Source organism: Anomaloglossus baeobatrachus, chromosome 1, assembly GCF_048569485.1.
Source record: "Anomaloglossus baeobatrachus isolate aAnoBae1 chromosome 1, aAnoBae1.hap1, whole genome shotgun sequence".
Classification (NCBI taxonomy): domain Eukaryota; kingdom Metazoa; phylum Chordata; class Amphibia; order Anura; family Aromobatidae; genus Anomaloglossus; species Anomaloglossus baeobatrachus.
In genome coordinates, this window is record NC_134353.1 from 203,646,081 (window position 1) to 203,662,420 (window position 16,340).

The following is a 16,340-nucleotide window of genomic DNA, read 5'->3' on the forward strand; positions in this document are numbered from 1 at the left end:
CCTGCAGAACGACCTAGCTAGTCATTGGGGACGTTGTAAAGCAGCTTTTTGAAAGCGAAGTCGCTAACGAAGTCGCTGTAAAGTCCCCTTTACACACTGAGACTTTCTAGCGATCATGCTGCACAGCGGGAAACAAAGGACCAAAGAATGGTTTTGAACGATTTGTAGCGATCAGCAACTTCACAGCAGGGGCCAGGTCGCTGATGTGTTTCACACACTGCAATGTCGCTGGGGAGGTCGCTATTACGTCACAAAACCGGTGACGTTACAGCGATGTCGTTTGCGATGTTGCAGTGTGTAAAGCCACCTTTACTGTGCTTAATGTAAATTTGATAAAATCACTGTTTTATCAGCAGGAGATCAACATTAGAGGGCTAACAGGCCTGCAGTCATGTAGTCCTCCATATTCATGAGATTTGTATAACCCCACCCACACCAAAGCTGCCAAGCAATGATGTGGGCAGGGTTATATAGAGCTCAGCAATCAGATAACTGGTAGATCTGCAGCAGATAAATCAGTAATTTTATCAAAACGACAGCATGCAGCCCAATAACTGACACATCACTGGAATCAGGGTCTCAGTCCTTATACAACACTGCTCTCAGATGTAGCAAAAACCTGGTGACTGATTCCTTTTAACTGAAATATGAAGCATTCATTTCCAATCTCATCACCAGAACAGGGAGACCTACAAGTCTATTCAACCAGCCACAATCTTGGAGCATCGTTAATGAAAATTGGCATCATGCACTCCGCACTAGTCCATTCATTGTCCATGGCAGTGACAAGGTATAGTGGTATTTATCACCTTTTTCTTGCATAGATGATAAATTCCCTTTTTAAAGTAGTATTCAGCAAGAAGAATGTGACAGGAGATTCATGCTGCCCGAACTACAAGAAATATGCTTCAGACACTTTTTGCCTTATTAGGCAGGTGCCACACTTGCGAGTGCCTCACGTGTATCTCTCGCGAGTTTCGTGGCGCATCACCCGTCACGGACTCACACTTTCCGGACAGGAGCGTCTTAGCTGCACAGAGATGCATGCAACCGACCCGCTCCTGTGAGCAGAGTATGAGTCCGTGCAGGGTGATACACCGCGAAATTCGCGAGAGATACACGCGAGGCACTCGCAAGTGTGACACCGGCCTTACAGCTGTTTACACACACAGAACTGTCAGTCTATTGGAGAGGGGTGGGGAGAAGATGCCGGGGACCGGTCTCCGAGAAATTGTCTGAGGCAGAGTCGTCAGCCGGCTTTTCAAAGTAGATTTTCTCTGAAACTACCGTACCCACCATTTCAGGGCTTAACCCACAGCTACACTAGAACAGCTAGTATCCGAATCACGTGGTTCGGGCAGCACAGACACCCTGTCATATTCCCTTCAAAGAGTTGGTCAATTTATTAAAATAAAACTAGTTTGGAATTTGCTTCAATTAAAAATATTGTACGGTTTGTAAGAAACAGATGATTTGGCAATTAGGATGCATTTATACAGCCTTGCACCTGCTCCAGTCTTAGCAGTACAAGCTTCCCTACGGAGATTTGCAGATCGGCTTCACATACTCTTCTAAGGATCTCATCAACGTCAATGGATCCTACAAACGTCTTTGAGAAGCTGAGAATTGGCAACAACAAGCAGTTACAGCACATATTCAGGCCAAAGACTTCTATGGGCTAAACCAACCTCAATAGAACCCATCAAATGAAGTCTAGGAGGAGGCAAGACGGGAAAACGTACTGAGAAGACATCAAGAGCTGCTCATCCTGGCTGTGGAAGCATTTACTCAATTTTACACCATGGACTTGAAACATTAAAATTAATTTTTAGAAAAGGACTTAAATGCATTTTAGGTAATGGAAAAACTCCAGTAACTGCTATTTAGCTTCTTCAGTATTCCCAGTTTCTTGCCTGTGTACCACACAGGATGCACATAGCATCACTGGCTACAAATATTAGTTCAAAAATCAACACCTGTCAGAGGCTTTGTCTATTGCACTGTCAGTCCTCCATGCTTTACACTGCACTTCAGATTCAGAGAAATAATTTAAAAAAGAAAAACTCCAGAAACCACCAGTGAAATAACAAAAATTACTCATTATAATGGGACGTCGGTCCCCACGTGTAACCCCGGTACCAGACGGTTATTGAGCATCTAGTTTATGGGTGAGTGATTGGTTGCCCTTATGTGTGATTATTCATGGATGGTAGTGAGCTACAATCATTATGATATAATCCTGTTAGTCACAATTGTTTGGCACCATCTAATGTTCGTTCTCAGTGTATCCCATTATTGAATATATACATCATATTTACTGGTCCTTTTATTCCGGGGGCACGTGGGGTTCTTTCCCCTTTTGCATTATACCTCATCCCTAATTTGTTTAATTATTTGCATTCTGGAGCAAAAATATAATAATAATAATAATAATAATAATAATAATAATAATAATAATAATAATAATAATAATATGGTGTTGCTTATTAGGATACTATGTCTACTCTTGGCAAAATTTAAAGACTCCTTTCTTCCAGAGTTTCTAATGTATGTTTTTGGGAGTTGTTGCCCATTTGTTGAAAATGAGATCTGTGGGTGGTCCTTGTCTTTTTCATTAATCTTTGGTTGTGCCCATTTTCCCTGGCACAATTTGTGCCTTCTACATGTCCTAACCCATTATATGTCCTACAGGAGTCAGCAAACAACTCTGGAAAAGTGACGATATGTACAGTATAATTAGAATAGTGCATGTATTAAATAACATCACCCAGCAGCTATCAGTTATAGGAGCCATCACGTAATGGCTGGGCCTTGTAGCACGTAAAATAAGAGTCAGTACCCCTCCTGCATTATCTTCCTGCTGTGCCATCATCACTTTCTAGCTCCGTCTATCTATAGTCTATGAAAACAGGTCTTTATCTGGGGCAGCAGGACAAAGCACAGGATGTGCGCTCTCTATAGAAAACTAGTCCTGATGAAAACAAATCTTATTTTATTCCGAATAACGTAAGATATATCCAGGGATGGTGGAGAATGAGGCAAGCCCTACACATTACTTGGCTTTTAAAGATCTTAATAAATGTAAGGAAACTAAAGCATGCAGAAAAAGAAATCCATGCAAACGCGATAAGGGCGTAATACAAGTTTTACCTTGGGTTTGCCTTGACCCATAGGCACAGTGCAACAAGGTGCAACAAACACCGGGCGGCCACAAATAGCAACCAAGTGCCATTTTACATTTTCTATCTTAGATCCATAAGTCCCCGGTGAGAAATGAGAATGTTTACTGTTTGGAGAACATATTTCAGTTCCTTTGTACCCTGCATTTTGGAGTAGAGCCCATGTAACCTGACATCACGGCCATGTGAGATCAGTTCTACTCCCGATTTCATGTGCCGATGACCGGCGTAGAGGTCGACTTCTCTTACTGATAAAAACATATGAAGTAATCAGGGCTCTCCTTGTAAAACTCGTACATCACGGGGCTGGCTTTAGGCTTACAGTAACAAAGCTTTGTGGTGGAGTCACGTGTAGGCAACGGATGCCAAGGATAACACAATAAACAGTAAATAAATACTCAGGAGAACATCCGCGTATTGCACCCAAGATCAGGAGCTGCTGCTTCACAATGGGTACACACTGTGCCGCTCATTAACCCATTATAAATCTGGAGAAAGTACCTGCCCAGACTCCGTGCCGGGATGTAAAGCTGGCCTTTTCTGATAACAAAGGCAAGAGACAGTAATTATCTATTGATTTGTACTTGTTTTACTAACTAATGTGTCTGGCGTGAGTAATGTTCCCAAGGAAAGTCCCACAGTGTACCCATGAACAGTACACCAACATGAAAATATAATTTCCACATAAAGTTCCGCTATGGCCAGTTATATGCATCTGTAAATATCAATTAACTGTACAAAATAATGGGAATGATTCTTCGTTAATTAAGCCAACATTACCATACAAGCAGTGTGAAGTAGCAGGGAAACCTAGTCTGCATACATCTCTATCGCTACAGGTGCCGCTACAATGGGCTAAGGTTACACTATCGCTGACCGATGTTACACACACAGGTCAGCCATAACACAACGTTAACTTATTGAAAAGGCACAAGGGTTAACGGGTAGGATATATTAGGCAGCGAGTGTGAACAGCCATTTACTAATGTCAACATGTTGCAAATTGAAAAATGGGCAAGCAGAAGGGCATTAGTGACTCGGACAAAGATTACATTGTGACAACTCTATCAAAGCACCTCCAAATGCAATATCATGAAGGTTGTTCCAACTATACAGGGGTTACCACCAAGCAAAGGTGCTCCAAGGAAGGACAACTTGTGAACCAAAGGCAAGGCTCATCAATGCATGTGGAACTCGAAAGCTAGCCCATCTGGTCCAATACTAAAGAAGAACTACTGTAACTGCTGGAATAGCCTAGCATTGATAGATTAGACAGTTCAACACATGAAGCTTTACACAAAGGTGGTGTCACACACAGTGACAACGACGTTGCTGCTAAGTCACCATTTTCTGTGACGTAGCAGCGACATCCCATCGCTGTCGCTATGTGTGACATCCAGCAACAACCTGGCCCCTGCTATGAGGTCGCCGGTCGTTGCTGAATGTCCTGCTTCATTTTTTGGACGTTGCTCTCCCGCTGTGTGTGACAGCGAGAGAGCGACGAACTGAAGCGAGCAGACGGCTTCTGGCAGCCTGAGGTAAGCTGTAACCAAGCAAAGTACTTCTCTGGTTACCCGATATTTACCTTAGTTACTAGCATCCGCCGCTCTCAGGATGCCAGTGCCGGCTCCCTGCATGCGTAGCCAGAGTACACATCGGGTACTCTGGCTAGGAGTGCATGGAGCCAGCGCTAAGCGGTGTGCGCTGTAACCAAGGTAAATATCGGGTAACCAGCGAAGGCTTACCAGATATTTACCTTAGTTACCAAGCGCAGCATCGCCTCTTCGCGTCGCTGCTGGCTGGGGGCTGGTCGCTGGTGAGATCTGCATGTTTGACAGCTCACCAGCGACCATGTAACGACGCAGCAGCGATCCTGATAAGGTCAGGTCGTCAGTCATGGTCGCTGCTGCGTCGCTACGTGTGACCCTAGCTTACGGCTTTGTATCTGCAGATTGGTCAGTATACCCTTGCTTAACCCACCCCAGGGCGCAAAATGCTTACAATGGGTACATTATTATCAAAACTGGACCATGAAGCAATGAAAGAAGGTGACCTAATGAATCGCTTGTCCAACAATTGTAAGAACAAGTGTGATCCACGGAGACCCCATCACACAATGTCCAGGATCGGACTCACGTCTCTGTGTTGAAAATTGTAGAACACCTTCGTACGTCTTGTGGAGTCCATACCTTGACATGTAAGAACAGCTTTTATTGCACGAGGGGGACTTACTTTGAAAGACTAATTTGTTGCTATGACTGAACAATATATTTCTACATTTATTTCAAGTTGTATATCAGGAGAAAAAAAAAAAAAAATGCACCAAAAAGCTACCAAACATCAAATGTGCTCCAAAATTCTAACAATAAAGATATGAAGCGCCCATACAGTTGGTATCTCAATCATACTGACCCGAATACTCACGCTGACATTTTTACTGCACATCGAACTCTGTAAAAACAAAACCTAACAAAAAATGGCTGAACTGCTTTTTTCACTATTTAATTGCACTTAGATTTTTTTTTTTTTGCCTCCTTTTTAGGTAGATTGTATAGAGAAATTGAATGGAGCTACATCTCATCCCACAAACAAGACCTTGTATTGATTTGTTGACAGACAAAAAAAAAACAAAAACACAAGAAACATTACGACTCTTTTCGGAAAAAGGAGGGGAAAAAAAATGAAGAAGTGTACAAACAGAAATTGGCTGAGTTTGGAATACAGCCAGCGGCCACTTACATGAATAAGACGGCTCCTTGTTTCTATAAAGGGAAGGGACTGAGTAGCTTCTAATAATCTCTGATGCCCCTTATCTAGAATCCGAGCAGTTTAGGTGAGCAGCCAGGTTGTGTGTATGTAGTAAACACACTAGTTTCATCACCAGTTCCTAAATTTCCCCATTACAATCAGATGATTGTTGATGAAGACATTTTACTCATTGGATTACTACAAAAATAGTGCAGCAAATCTGATATAAACGACGTTCTAACTTGACTAACTCAACTATACAAACCCACTGCCCTTCAGTGTGATGGTTTAATAAAAGGACAGAGGAAGACATTTCGGACACATACGTCAGCAGGCGACTTAATGGGAGTCTGGTGACATTCCACTGAGTTATAGCCGTCTCTTACTAAAACAAGGGTCTGCCGCATGAATAAAACTAACAAAGGCATGTTACATAGACTGCTGAACACCCATGGAGGTCTACACCCACTGTTATTCTACCATATTTCCACATGGAAAAAAAAGCTTTATTGCACATTTATGGCATGGCAATGGACAAGGAAGAGATACCAGAAATCTGAAACACTAAAATGGCTCGTAGCCACAATAAGATTTCAATGAATGTAGAGTCATCAGTGTAGGGCACCCAAGGGCAGCCTTGTTATATGAGGTCTGCAGAATATCTGGAAATCTGTGTGGAGATACATCAATGCTAAATACGACATCTGATAGATTCAATATTACATCCTTTCCAGGATACAAAACCATTTGATAGTGTAACCGGTGGATCTGGGAAATGCAAAGAAAAAGCATGAATCATCTTAGAGCAGCACAAGCCAGAATAAATTGTTCTTACACCCTGTACGCTCTCCAACATGTGCAACGCCTGTTATTGTCTCCACCTTCAAACATGATCACGCCTAAGACCACACTCTGCACCAAAATAACCAGAAGAAAAAAACAGCTCATCTTAGGAAGCCCCGGGGCTCTTTATAGTCTTCCAAATTGTACAATTAGTACCAAGTATCACCTGTCAGTCCAAACCAGCACACCATCTGCTAAAAATTACATTAAAGCTGGCAACACACTAGAGATTTTTTTTACAACTGATTTTGGATATGTTCACACAGAGTTTCCCCCTTACACCCCCCCCCCCCCCACAATAGTTTTTGGAGTAGAAGCTCTCCAACCAAAGCTCCTGTTATTAAATTCTCATGGGTTTTGTAAAATTTTAGTTACAAAAACAAAAAAATGGAAAAAAAAAAAAAAGTAAATTACCGTTAATGTGATTTTTCAAAACCCATGTCAGCACCACGGAGATAAAGAGGGATCCAGCCGTCAAGGACAAGAAATCTACAGGATAAAAGGCTAATATGGACCTCATTCTTAACCAAGAAAGCCTTATAGTCTTTTTGGCCAGAATTGTGCAATCAGCATGACCCTTGCCCGGTCTTCCCCCGATTTTCCTCAGGACTGCTGGACTGAGAATTACCAATGGAGGATATTCTCTGGGATTTGGAGAACAAAACCTTTTCAGTTTTCTGTTTTGCCTGTTCACAAAATGATCCATCTTCGGTAGTCCCCACATGTCCACAATGTGATTGAAAATGGATTAGCTTAAGACCCATTCTCCCTACTTTAGCACGCTGCAGCTTAAAAGGGAACCTGTCCCTATTTTTGGGGCCTATAAGCTGAAGCCACCACCAGTGGGCTCATATACAGCATTCTAACATGCTGTATATGAGCCCAGGCCGCTGTGTAGAACATAAAAAAAAAAAACACTTTATAATACTCACCTAAGAGGTCGCTTCGATGCAGATCGGTCGGATGGGTGCCTCCGCTCACTGGGACTGGCGCCTCCTCTTTCGGCCATCTTTGTTCTCCTTTTTCTGAAGTCGGCGTGCATGACGCGTCCTACATCATACACAATTGCCAGCACTGAGGTCATGCACAGGCGCACTTTGACCTGCCCTGAGCAGGGAAGATCAAAGTATTGTAGTGCTCTTGCACGGTACCAGAGAGTGTGTATGACATAGGATGCATCATGCACACAGGCTTCCGAAGGAGGATGAAGATATCCGAAAGAGGAGGCGCCGGCACCGGAGAACAGACGCCTCTCTGACTCAATTCCATCGCAGCGACCAGTTTAAGCATTATAAAGTGTTTCTTCTACACAGCGGCCTGGGCTCTTATACACAGCATGTTAGAATGCTGTATATAAGAGCCCACTGGTGGTGGCTGCAGCTTATAGGCCCCAAAACTGGTGATAGCTTGCCTTTAAAGGGAAGGTATCGCGGTTTTTTATTTTTGTATTAAAAATAGTGATTATGAAATCAAGTATTTCTAATACAAAATGAAAATCGCAGCTTATTTAGTTTTTATGTAATTCTTATCTTACTGGAGGCACTGGGGGCTGCCATGCTGGATTTGGCGTGTGTGTAACGACAGTAACTCCTTCCTTTATGGCAGCCCCAGTGCATAGACTCTGATAGTCGGGCTCTGACCCCTTGCCATACGTTACAGTGGGCGTCTGCTGTGACGTGGACGCGCCCCCTGGGCTGTCCAGAACACAAGAGGGAGGAGTTCAGCGCCATTATTGTGGAGCTCACAGCGTGTGCCGTTTGCTCCACTTTACCCCTGTCAACCGCCGGGATGTGAGAGTACGGGCCGCCTCCCCTCCCCTCCCCTCCTTACTGTCTCCGATGACATCCCATCCTTCCGTTCTCCCCAGCCCCTGCTCTGCCCCAGCTACTGCCGCCGCCGTTACCGTCTCCAATGACACCCCCCTCCCTCCGTTCTCCCAAGTCCCCGCTCTGCCCGCCGCTGCTGGGTGTGTGCGATTGTACAGGTATGTGCGATATCGTGAGTGTGTGAGAGTGTATGCGATCGGATGTGTGAGTGTATGCGATCGGATGTGTGAAATGTCGGCCGGACGCAGGGGAGGATGGCATGCTGCCTGGAGCGCCCACCGGAGGTCACAGGGAGGAATGATGTGAAAGGTGTGTGTGTGTGTGTGTGTGTGTGTGTGTGTGTGTGTGTGTGTGTGTGTGTGTGTGTGTGTGGTCCCCATCAGGGTTGATTGTGTGTGTGCACGCGCGCGCCACTGCATGTGAGTACCTGTGTGTGTACCGGTGATACTGTCTGCAGGGTTGTGTATCTAATCCTCTCCTGTGTGATACTGTCTGCTGAGCCGTGTATCTAATCCTCTCCTGTGTGATACTGTCTGCTGAGCCGTGTATCTAATCCTCTCCTGTGTGATACTGTCTGCTGAGCCGTGTATCTAATCCTCTCCTGTGTGATACTGTCTGCTGAGCCGTGTATCTAATCCTATCCTGTGTGATACTGTCTGCTGAGCTGTGTATCTAATCCTCTCCTGTGTGATACTGTCTGCTGAGCCGTGTATCTAATCCTATCCTGTGTGATACTGTCTGCTGAGCATGGAAAAATCTGCAGCATGTCAATTATTGTTGCGGATTTTGATCCGGATTTTGGCTATAGAATGGGGAAAAAAAATAAAAAAATCCGCATCAAAATCCGCGGCAAAAAAAGGTGCAGATTTGCCGCGAAAGTCGGATTTTCATGCAGAAAAATCCGCAGCAACATTCTACCGTGGACACATAGCCTTAAGCTGGTGTCACACACAGCGACAACGACGTCGCTGCTACGTCACCATTTTCTGTGACGTTGCAGCGACGTCCCGTCGCTGTCGCTGTGTGTGACATCCAGCAACGACCTGGCCCCTGCTGTGAGGTCGCCGGTCGTTGCTGAATGTCCAGCTTCATTTTTTGGTCGTCACTCTCCCGCTGTGACACACACATCGCTGTGTGTGACAGCGAGAGAGCGACGAAATGAAGCGAGCAGGGAGCAGGAGCCGGCACTGGCAGCTGCGGTAAGCAGTAACCAGTGTAAACATCGGGTAACCAAGGGAAGACCTTTCCCTGGTTACCCGATATTTACATTCGTTACCAGCCTCCGCTCTTGCTGCCAGCGCCGGCTCCTGCTGTGCCCATGTGGCTGCAGTACGCATCGGGTAATTAACCCGATGTATACTGTAGCAAGGAGAGCAAGGAGCCAGCACTAAGCGCGGCTCCCTGCTCTCTGCACATGTAGTACAGTGACGTTATGATCGCTGCTTCGGCTGTGTTTGACAGCTAAGCAGCGATCATAACAGCGACTTACAAGGTCGCTGTTACGTCACCGAAAATGGTGACGTAACAGCGACGTCGTTGTCGCTGTCGCTTAGTGTGAAACCAGCTTTAGGCATTTCTGGTCACCATGAAAATGGCTGTGCACTGTGTCCCTACATGTCATTCTCTGTTATCTGTTGTAAACACTCAGATTAGGAGGGGGGAGGCGACATCACACACAGGAGAGCAGACTCCTCCCACTTTACGGCAGGCTGTAATCTGAGCTTTTTATACAGTGGAAATTCAGTAGGATTTCAGAAGCTGCTCCCCCTAGTGTTTAACAGTGGAAAATGTCAAATTTTTTAATTTTTTTTTATATTTTGCACAATTAAAAAAAAATAAATAATTTTTAAACAAAACATTTAAACATTACTTTACATTTTTTTCAGTTATTATTATTTTTTTTGACGATACCTTCCCTTTAAGAAGTCCACCTTGTATTTTTCTTTTCCCTTCATATACAAGACTGTCAAGGAAAGAAGGGGGCTCATCTGTTACCCAAAATATCCAGCCCATCACTTCCATCAAGACCCTGATCAGAGTCCCTCCTTGATTACTTAGATAAGCCACTCTTACTTGATTGTCAGAGAGGATTCTTACATAATAAACTTCCATGGAGGATAGGAGGTCTTTCATGGCATACTCTATTGCTAGTAACTTTTACTTGAATAAGCTGCTTCTTAGTCTCTAGACCATATTCTCTTGATCAGGTGATCCCGAAAAGGAGCTCCCCATCCCTTGGCACTCACATTGGTGGTGAAACAGAGCCCACAATACTGCCAGTATGCATGTTGTTATCAGAGATCCCAATAGTGACATAGGCCTGCTGAGGGACATTTCGGGAGCTTTTACTGCCTCTAAAATCTGACTGTATATTTTTCCTATTTTGACTTATGGAAGGTGGCAGTCCTGCATTCTGGGAGCCCGCATGAGGCCTAAACCCAAAAAAATTTGTACTGTGAGGGGGCTCTATCCTCGATTTTTTTTTTTAGATTTAAGAGCCTTAATTTATTTAAGGTAGCACATACTTCTTGTAGTTGACTGTTGCAGTGATTAGCTGAACTGCCAATGATCAGTAAGTCGCCCAGGTATGGGACTACCAGCACCTCTTTTTCCCCCCCGAAGGTGAGCCATCACTTCCACTATTTTCATGAAGATCCATGGAGCTTCTACCAACCCAAAGTGCCTGATCCTCCCTTCTAAGGTTAAGCCTACCCTGAAGAAATTTATTTGTTCCACATATATTGCCACGTGATTTTGGAGAACTGGGGGGAATTAAGTAACAAAAGAAAGGGGGGGAAAAACCTGTAGCTGCTCCTCTTCCATCATGCTGGAGGCATTAAGCTGTAGCTAGAAAGCTGCTCCACTGGAGGTCTAATTGCATTTTTAAAGTGGGACCTGCCAGGCACAGCCACGCCCTCCGAATCCACTTCCTCCGCTCCCATGCCAGAAGTGAAATATCACTTCCGGGTCAAAGATGTCGCTGGCATGCTCATCATCAAGAAGCATCTCTGAGGTGCATGAATGTGCATGAGCAGTCCCGGGAAGTGCAACACTTGGTCCACATGCCAGTCAAGTCCCTCTGGCCTCAATGTGGTGCTTCCAGGACTCCTGCACCAGATGCAGCCTGCATCGACTGGCGAGGCCTGGATGAGCTGTGTTAGGTACCACCGTCTTCCACGAAAGTTCCCCAGTCAAGAATAGGAAACCAACTGATATATGGGAGAGGTACCGCCCTAATATCCTGTAGGTTTCCTGTCTTTAAGGGCGAATCCCGCTCTCTATGCTGCTGTCATGGATGGGAAAAAAAAAAAAAAATCATACAGAGTATGATTATACTTATTCCATTTTCTAAAGACTACTAGTGCATTTTCATGAGGAGCTAGATATATGCCAAGCAATGGCATCTATTTATTGCAACGTTGATCTGCAGTGATGGATTTTTTTAGTTATTTTTGTATAATTTAGTTGTAAAGTTATTCATGCTGAAAGATCTGCATCCCATCATTGATCTTCCAGACCAGGCCAAAGATCACTGCAGAGACTGATTTACCAATTGTCCCTTTACCTTTCGGCATTGTTGTGCATGACAACAACCTTTACAATGGCCAGCTTAAACCCAGGATTTGTTTATTTACCTGTCCCCGGGCTGTGTGAAAATTGACCCATCCTTCCAATTGCCATGAGGGCTACTTAGATAAGATCTGGGTTCACAGCCTTTTAAGAGTGTGGTTTTCTATTGATCACACACAGTGAAAAGAGACTCTTCCCTTACAAAATCTCTAATATTCCCATTTGCTGGCTTTATCATCATAACAGTTATAATTTGATTTTGTAATGCAGAAAAATATTCTACATACCTTACAAACTGAAAAATGGGTGAACAAAAGGGGACATTGAAGGTCATGTCCCTGATGACAGGAGCAAAAGACTAATGTCCTACATGACAAAAGAGCAGCTTATATAAAAACACACGAAATGCAGAGATGTGAGCGTTGCTCATGACATCCAAGGGATGCCACTAAACATGTCTGACTACACAGTTTCACACTCGCAACTTAAAGGGAACCTGTCAGGTGTAATATGCACCCAGAACCATAAGCAGTTCTGGGTGCATATCTCTAATCCCTGCCTAACTGTCCCTGTATACACTAGCATAGATAAAGGGATCTTTAGAAAGTATTTCTAAAGCTCTTATCATATGCTAATGAGGCTAGTGACAAGTTGTGAGGGAGTCACTTCCCCTGGGTAGTTGGCCCCCTTAGCATGTGGGCCTGTGGGTGTGCTAACATGCCAACGAATGTGCAGCATCAGAGGATGTTCGCGCTCACCTCTCTGCTGCCATCGCGTCAGAGTCCTGGATTTCGTCTCCGTGCACTTGATCCCAGACTTTCGGTCATGCACACTAGTTTAAAGCCAGAACTCGTACACCTGGTGGTTATGCGCACTATGAAGCCAGGTGTACGAGTCCTGGCTTCAAACCCATGTAGTGTGCATGACCGGAAGTCCGGGATCAAGCGCATTGAGCAGAAATCCAGGACTCTGACGCAATGGCAGCAGAAAAGGTGAGCACGACCATTCTCTGATGCTGCACATTCATTAGCATGTTAGCACAAAAGACGGGGGCGTACTAACATGCTAAGGGGGCTCACTAGCCAGGGCTAGTCGCTGGCTTCATTAGCATATCATATGGGATCTTTAGAAATACTAATGATCTCTTTATGTATGCTACTACAGGGATGGTTAGGCAGGGATTAGCAATATTCAACCAAAACTGCTCATGGTTCTGTGTGCATATTACTCTTGACAGGTTCCCTCTAAGTCATGTTCCGACATTAGAAAACACTGCAGATGCCCATGCAAAAAAAAAAAAAAATACAGTCTGCAGTGATTATTGTTTTTTTGACTGTTCATGAGTTTTCCCTTTCTATGCAGTTTTGGTCCGAATTCGATACAGTAAGGTTTTTTTTCAAGTGTTTTTAGTATAGAAATACTGGGATTGCAAATGCAATAGAGTTTCTACCTTTTTTTTTTTTTTTTAGGCTCCCTAACAGCCTATAGGGGGAAAAAAATGCACCAAAGAACACACAATTCAACAGTGGACATGTGTTTACTAAAGCTTCATTCACAGGTCTGATTAGTCCACATATAAGAAAAACAGTTCCGACCTTCGGATGAAAATCTGACATGTCTGATTTTTCCACAGAAAGAAAAAAAAAATAAAAAAAAAATAAGAAATCGGACATGTTCACTGCCCCATAGAATAGCATGCGTTCGAGGGCTATCCGTGAAAACCATGGATAGCACTAAATCACATCCATCTTTGAACACTTAACTGCAGTGGATTTTCTGCACATTAAAAATAAAAAATGCAGCAGGGAAAAAACGTAACAATTATAATGTGGAAATATGGCCTAAATCTGACCAAGTTTGATTGTGATCCTTTTACCTTTAAGTATGGATGACACCAGATAGTGACTTTTTTTACAGTGCGGAGAGAGAATATTTAGTATCTCCATTGTTAATTATAGCTGTGAGCTCGGAGACACTTTTGTACGCAGGTGTAGTCGGTAGAAATACTCATATACATATTAAGAATTTTACCTTAGTTTGGAGAAAGAGGGGTGAAGAGTTTGGGTTCCTGGCTGCATAGCCAAGGATGGGAAAAATTATTGCACTCCAACCCCCAGCACCCCCAAAAAAAGAAAAATAAAATACATACCATATACACCTATCTGAGTAATCGTGGCACAGATAACCGTACGCCACTAAATTTCTACACTCTTCTGAATAAACAGATTGACACCCGGCCAACAAACACATGTGCATGTAATATCTAACAATTTCAACATTTATTCCATGTATTAATCATCACCACAAGCGTATACTTGTTCTACTTCTTTTCAGGACATGGGATGAGTTAATACGGTTTCTTGTAACCAGATACAAAGTTAGGAATTTGTATCTCACTGCATCTTACACCTTTACAAACAACATTTTATTTTTTGTTTTCAGTAGGAGTGTAAAAGGTTCCAGCAAATGTTACTCTTTGTACAAGAAAACCTTACAGAATTGTATTTCCTGTAACATTTAATCAGTTTTCAGGATCTGAGCGGCTACACCTCTGCACTGGTCACGTAATGGACACAGGTGAAAGTGTCATGTAACAATCCATGGACCTGGGTGTCCATGACAAGACCAGCACAGAATTGTATCCACTGCCAGTGAACAATAAAGATTCTTACGGAGAGCTCAAAAATCGCAAGAAATTATACCGAAAAATAGTGTAACATATATAAATATGCATCAAACTTTTTCCTGGGCTAACAACCAAAAGTGTCCAGATTGGAAAAGTGCATGTGAGGGACATGAGTGAAAGAATCTCTACGATGGCATATTATATGATCACAGCCGATTCATTCCATACTAATTATGGCCTCTCCAGGTTAAACTAATACACGACAAACTATTAATCCTTTATATAGTTTAATTAGACAGTTACCTCATCCTTCGGCTCACGGAAAGATGACCTCGAACTCCCCATTCTCTTGAGCCCTCCTGACTTTGTATCCTCTTGTTGCCCAAACAATTCCTCAATTGTCTTTGAGTCAATCTGGTACGGATGTTGTCTAGCAGCTATAGTCCAGATGTTGGTTTTACCCTTTACCTGCTCTTCAGGGATGGTTTTCCAGAAAAAATTCCTAATTTTCTTCTTCTTGTTGTTACTGCTGCCATGTCCATAGATACCATTTTGTAGAAAAGGAAGTGGTGGAGGAGCCCCAGGTGGAGGAGGTGGTGGTGGTGGCCCTGGGTGAGAACCATGAGTCTGAAAGGCAAGTGGTGGTGGAGGAGGAGGCGGGGGAGGAGGCGGTGGTGGTGGTGGTTCTGATGCTTCTGTTAATTGGTCATCAAGCATTGAGGCACTAATAACCACATTGCAGTCTCCATTTTCTTTATCATTGACCAGGGATACGCAGTTCATAACATGCATCTTGATGTAGACCTGTCGCCAAATGGGGCATCACTAATGTTGGACCACGGGGTCGTCGAAAAGCATTCTAGTCCAAAATGTCACAGCCAATCCATGCATGTTATTTGTTCAAGACCTGAAATGAAGTGACAAAGTTAGTTTTATGTTGTAAAACAGTAGTAAGCACTAGGAGTTTAAGATCCAGCTAATCATTGCTGTAGACTAATACTCGTGATAGTTTTGATATAGGTTTCTCCCCCAGCTGGTAAAGCGCAAAAGATTTTACGAGTTTCCACTATCATAAAGAAGGTAAGAAAAGACGTCAATGAAAACTGTTACCTTCATTAACCTTAAGGCTTCTTAGGTTTCACCATTCACCTACATGTTGACTTTCCAGCAGGATAAAGGATATTGGGCACAAAGGCTGCAGTGATGTAAAATTACTCCACCCGCTATAGTTTTTCCACAATGTAGAGAATCTATTTACTTGGCTTATTTATAGACAAACATATACACATCCTGGAAATGTACTTGCTGCCATGTTTCCCAGTGTGGAGCTATGACAGCAAACAGTATAGCTCCAAAGTATCACTCATAGTCGTGCAGACATTTCTAGACTTCTAGTCTATGCTGAGGTTTTGTCTGAAAATGCCTTATCCATTTTAGCTCTTTTTTTTTTTTTTAAAAAGAATGAACAAGTAGAACCGGACAACAGAGCAGTAATTATAATGTACAGTACGATATGTCATCTAGGGAGAATGCTCCATAATTTCAGCT

The 16,340-nt window shown here is 43.4% G+C and overlaps 1 protein-coding gene across 2 annotated transcripts in view; it reads right to left on the minus strand.

Annotated features, from left to right (window-relative positions):
* The window catches only part of FHDC1 (FH2 domain containing 1), a 75,975-nt gene that overhangs the window by 42,558 nt on the left and 17,077 nt on the right, over positions 1-16,340 (minus strand). For both annotated transcript variants that reach the window (XM_075347785.1, XM_075347777.1), the window contains exon 2: positions 15,096-15,699. In XM_075347785.1, the coding sequence (XP_075203900.1) occupies positions 15,096-15,584 (489 nt within the window). In that variant the 5' untranslated portion in view covers positions 15,585-15,699. The remainder of the gene's footprint in view (positions 1-15,095; positions 15,700-16,340) is intronic.